The 6,000-nt window shown below is 39.9% G+C and overlaps 1 protein-coding gene across 1 annotated transcript in view; it reads left to right on the forward strand.

Annotated features, from left to right (window-relative positions):
• Positions 1-3,644, forward strand: part of OVCH2 (ovochymase 2) — a 102,734-nt gene extending 99,090 nt beyond the window's left edge. The window contains exon 23 of the mRNA XM_089675920.1: positions 1,967-3,644. Within this exon, the coding sequence (XP_089532046.1) occupies positions 1,967-2,100 (134 nt within the window). The 3' untranslated portion in view covers positions 2,101-3,644. The remainder of the gene's footprint in view (positions 1-1,966) is intronic.
• The last annotated feature ends 2,356 nt before the right edge of the window (positions 3,645-6,000 follow it).

Here is a 6,000-nt window from a genome sequence, read left to right on the forward strand (position 1 = left end):
TTCTACAAACATTTGTGAAAGAATGGGTCGCTCTCAGGAACTCAGTGAATTCAAGCGTGGTACTGTGATAGGTTGCTACCTCTGCAGTAAGTCCTTCTGTGAAAATTCATTGCTACAAAATATTCCAGGGTCAACTATTAGTGGGATTATAACAAAGTGGAAGCAACTGGGAACAACAGCAACTCAGCCACGAAGTGGTAGGCCATGTAAAATGACAGAGCGGGGTCAGCGCATGCTGAAGCGCACAGTGTGCAGAAGTCGCCAACTGTCTGCAGAGTCGATAGCTAAAGACCTCCAAACTTCATGTGGCCTTCAGATTAGCACAACAACAGTGCGTAGAGAGCTTCATGGAATGGGTTTCCATGGCTGAGTAGCTGCATCCAGGCCTTACATCACCAAGTGCAATGCAAAGCATCGGATGCAGTGGTGTAAAGCACGCCGCCACTGGACTCTAGAGCAGTGGAAATGTGTTCTCTGGAGTGCCAAATCATGTTTCTCTGTCTGGCTATCTGATGGACATGTCTGGGTATGGCGGTTGCCAGGAGACCAGTACTTACCCGACTGCATTGAGATAAGTGTAAAGTTTGGTGGAGGGGAGATTATGGTGTGGGGTTTTCAGAGGTTGGGCTTGGCCCCTTAGTTCCAGTGACGGGAACTCTTAAGGTGTCAGAATACCAAGACATTTTAGACAATTTCATGCTCCCAACTTTGTGGGAACAGTTTGGGAATGGCCCCTTCCTGTTCCAACATGACTGTGCACCAGTGCACAAAGCAAGGTCCCTAAAGACATGGATGAACAAGTTTGGGGTGGAGGAACTTGACTGGCCTGCACAGAGTCCTGACCTCAACCCGATAGAACACCTTTGGGATTAATTAGAGCTGAGACTGTGAGCCAGGCCTTCTCATCCGACATCAGTGCCTGACCTCACAAATGCACTTCTGGAAGACTGGTCAAACCTTCCCATAGACACATTTCTAAACCTTGTTGACGGCCTTACCAGAAGAGTTGAAGCTGTTGTAGCTGCAAATGGTGGACCAACCCAATATTGAACCCTATGGACTAAGACTGGGATGCCATTAAAGTTCATTTGTGTGTTAAGGCAGGTGTCCCAATACTTTTGGCAATATAGTGTGTGTATATATATATATATATATATATATATATATATATATATATATATATATATATATATATATATATATATATATATTTTACATATTTTTTTTATATAATCGATTCCCTCAAGAACTAGTTCTGGCCAGCTCAGTAGATTGTTTTAAAGAAGAGCTGAATGCATTAGTAAATGCACAAAATATAATTGGATATTAACATTTAAAGGTAATAACATCAAGGGGTATTTGATCCAGGGAATTATCCAATTGCCTCCTGAGGGATCAGGAAGGAATTTGTTTTTCCCCTATTGGAGCAAATTGGATCACACTTTATTGGAGTTTTTTTGTCTCTCCTAGATCAACTGTGGATATAAAATTGTGCACATGGAGGATTTTTTCTCTTGGTTGAACTAAATGGACTCTCAACCTGACTAAATATGTAACTATGTAAAGCTGAACTCCAGGGATGGTAAATTTTGCAAACTGTCATTTGGCCAGCTTGATCTAACACGACACCCGAGCGGTTTCTGTGGAAGCTTGGAACTTAGCTTCCAGCTCTGAAACTATCTGGACTATTTTGCCTGTTATCCAGTCATGACAGGAAGGGTTTGGGAGCTTCTGCATATATGGGCCCCTAGGTCTCTGCACTTCATATATGCAACAGCATTCCCTCCTTCCCCCCTCATTGTCAGTCTCTTTAAAATCATATGTGCCTTTTGTGGTGTGTAAGAGTATGTTCCTGGACTATGTCCTGTAGATAAACAATGCGTGTAACCTTTGCTCTGCTTTCTAAGGCTACAACCTCAAGTTATGTGTTTTCTAATATAACTCCCCAGCTTTCTCTCTGTTACAGTCCAGCTGACAGTAGACACCGTTCCTCGGACCATAAATTCAACAGGCACAGCACTCATCATAGAAGTCAACACCAGTCTTATCAATGCCCAGCTACACTTATGGCTGTCTTACACTTTCCATAGCCGCAATTAACCCATAAAGAAGAGTACAGTAAAGATGTTTTTTACATCCAAAATGTACATATATGAAAATAGGAGAAATGTATATTTTAGGCATGTACTGTTTTTGTCAAAAATGGAAAGCTCTTTTGTGTTGTTGTTCATGCCTCCTGAGAATGTTCTTTTTTTGACTATGCTATCTTTTATTGAAGATGCACATATAATTTATGTAGTTTGTGAAGTACAGTAGTTCACCTGAGAAAGCACTGTGGTAAACAGGTGCCACAGTTTAGAACACATATAATACTAGCAATCCAGCTCTGAACGAACCTTTCCTAGATGGTAGACAAACACCCCTGGTACCCTAGTATCTCCATCATGCAGTCCCCAGAGGTGTTGATTCTTTTTTTCTCTAAACTGATTTGTACAGAACCTTTATGGCTCCCTTATCAGACCATCTTTCTGTCATACTCATTTCCCTTCATCCATGAGTCTTCCCTGTTATACTAACCTCCTTTCTCATCCATCAGACCACAACCTTTGCCTCTTCAACTTCCCTTACCATTGCTCACCAGTACAGCTCTTCCCCATCTGCCATGCTAGCAGACCATGATCTTGTAGCTGCTGCCTCAGTAACATCTCATCTATATGACTATATTGAGCTAATAACCATGACCCTCATATCCCTTGCACAACTGCCATGTTGTAAAACCCATACCACACATCCTGGCCTCACCAACATCCTTTTCTTTTAGCCCCACCACTAGCCTAATAACTCATATTTTTTACTTCTGTGTGCCCTGTCATTTCATCTGAGCAGCTCCTTGGCTTAACAGTACTCCTTCAGGGCCTATCTTTATCTCTCATGATGGCGAACTGCAACCTTACCCTACATCATACCTTGTCAGCTTATCTGTATGATACTAATGGCCTTTCCCTTCACCATTAATCTAATAACCTATCCCCATGGGACCTCAAAACACATGCAAATCTGTTTTTTCAGGCTTGTAATCAACTATACTGGGGTTTTGAAGTCATGCAAGGATGTCCTGTGAAGAAGGGACACGATGCCCCATGGTGACAGACCCCAATCCCAAAGTGATCATTATCGATTCAGCTATCTACAGCCAACTGCACCATGACCACCTGGCTTCTGAGACTTGAAATCATGACCTTGTGTTTGTAGATTTGACATTTTACCCACTGAGCCATATTCAGAGTTGCTTGTGGTGCCTGGCAAAAAAAAAATAAGGCCTTATCAAGTATAGAAACCAAGAACCCAAATTACAGTAGGTTTCAAACCCACAAAGGTAAAACCACACTCTTGTTTTACATTTACAGGTTTATATTTTGATTTCAATTCAGTTTGTCTTTATAATCTCAGATTATCTGACAAGCTTCACAGTGTGATAGACTGTGGGTTATAATGTCTGCTCATGAAACTGGTTGTCATTGATTGTAATATTATTGGATCATAATGTAACTATAAGTAAAAGTCATCTAGTTATGCAGTATTACATCGTGCATGTATTTTAGTTAATTAGAAACTGACATAATAAATCAAAACTGTTAACAAAATGTTTGTGTGTGTAAATTATTCCATTGAAAAACTGGTCATTTATTTATTTATTACAGGTACTTATTTAGCGCTGTCAATTTGCGCAGTGCTTTACATATATATTGTACATTCACATCAGTCCCTAACCCTCAAGGGGCGTACAATCTAAGGTCAATAACTCACATTCATATATACACATACTAGGGCCAATTTGGACAGGATCCAATTCACCTACCAGCATGTCTTTGGAGTGTGGGAGGAAACCCACGCAGGCACAGGGAGAACATGCAAACTCCAGGCAGGTGGTGCCATGGCTGGTATTCGAACCAACGACCCTAGTACTGCCAGTCGGAAGTGCTAACCATTTAGCCACTGTGCTGCCCCATTTTAATGCTTCTTCTATACCTCCGTGAGAAAGATCAACTTAAAGGCCCAGTCCAACCCAAAGTGGTATTTTAGTTATAGATGAAGTTTGGTGGGTTGAATCCCTGACTACTTGTATATCTTGCATGCTCCTACAGAGATCCCTACCTCCATGGATAATTCCTGACCCACCACCTATGTGTCTTTATCCATCTCTAAAATTTGTTTCACTTCCCTCCCACCCCTCATCACTGGACAGCTGGTTGCACCTCTTTTATTCATGATTTTTTTTATATTATTATTTTTGTAATACTTAAAGAAAAAATGGGGATGACCTGAAAGTCTCCCTGATGGGGGGATACCATCACATATCTGTTTGATTCCATGTATCTTTTTTTTGAACCATAATCATTATATTTAGTGTGTGGAGATCAAAATTTAGGCATGAGCTCCCTTTTGTATTAGGGGCTATCAAAAGTTTAGACCCCCTGAAAATGTTTTTCTTTGGGGAATGGTGTGATAGCCCATGTATATAGATGTGTAAGGGCTGTATGTTGATCTGCTAACCTGTGGCATGGCCAGCTTGGAGGAAATGAAATGGGGAGGGGGCAGAGAATGAAACTCTAGCTTCTACCCCATGAAAACCACTTCCACCCTGAAGGCATCTGAAATTCTGTATGTACAGGGGTCTGCATAGCTAACAGACATTCCTTCATTGTCACATTCATCATGCAGGGGGCTATACAATCCAATGTTTTCTGATTCTTCTGTATCAGATATATAAGGAGCTTATGTTTTTTAGTGTGGCAGCAACAATGCAAAATTGAAAATTTGGTATTTGGCCGTTAGTGTTGTTCACGAGGAGGGCATTACAGTTTAACTTGGCACGAGGAGCAAAAAGGGTTGTACCTGTGGGCTTTATCCATTTTCCATTTATATATCCAATAATTGCAATACATTATTATGGGTCATGCCTTAGGAGGATGGTATGTTGAACACACTACTTCTAACATTGGTCAGCATGATATTTATGCTTTTGGAATCTTTCAGCAATTTTCTAAACACCCATATCCTAGAACTTTAGTATGTACACCAATGAATGACTTTAAAGTCACCCAAAACTGTATCTTTTAGTTTTTGGTGGATACAGATGGGTTTAGTCACCCACTCCTTTGGTGAAAGCACTAACCCCAGCCATTATATAGCAATGAAGGGAGTGTCACTATTCCTGCTGTACTGTCCACTATCTGTATGAAGATTTTGGTGGCAGAAATGAGGCTTCCCATCAGTCACGGTGGGGAGGCAGATTTGGGAATGTAGGTACAGAGATCTCACTGGCTAAGTCAGATATATAAGGACAGAGACTGAGTCACTGCTAGACATGCGCACGATGGAAATGTTCATTTCTGGTGCACTTGTTTATTGAATAATTTCTTTTCATCATATTCATTATGTTGAACCGATTCATTTCGTATCTTCAGCATTTGTTTCGTATATTTATTGTTCTGGGTAAATTTAATACATGTTGCTTTTTTTCCTGGAAGATTGCTATATATTCTATATATTCTATATATTATCGAATTGGATGGATTCAAATCAGACGGAGTCACTTATAGACATGTGTGTGGCAGAAATGTTAATTTCGGATGCATTTGTTTATTTAAGAATTTTGTTTTCGTCATATTTGTTATGTTGAACCGATTCATTTCATATCTTCAGCATTTGTTTTGTATATTTGTTGATCTGGGTGAATTTTATTCATTTTGCAGTGTTTCCTGGTAGATTGATATATATTCAATATATATCATCAAATTGGACAGATTCAAATCATACAGACGGAGTCACTTATAGACATGTGTGTGGCAGAAATGTTAATTTCGGATGCATTTGTTTATTTAAGAATTTTGTTTTCGTCATATTTGTTATGTTGAACCGATTCATTTCATATCTTCAGCATTTGTTTTGTATATTTGTTGATCTGGGTGAATTTTATTCATTTTGCAGTGTTTCCTG

Source organism: Staurois parvus, unplaced genomic scaffold, assembly GCF_062004578.1.
Source record: "Staurois parvus isolate SC_StPar_1 unplaced genomic scaffold, SC_StPar_1.0 ptg000159l, whole genome shotgun sequence".
NCBI lineage: Eukaryota > Metazoa > Chordata > Amphibia > Anura > Ranidae > Staurois > Staurois parvus.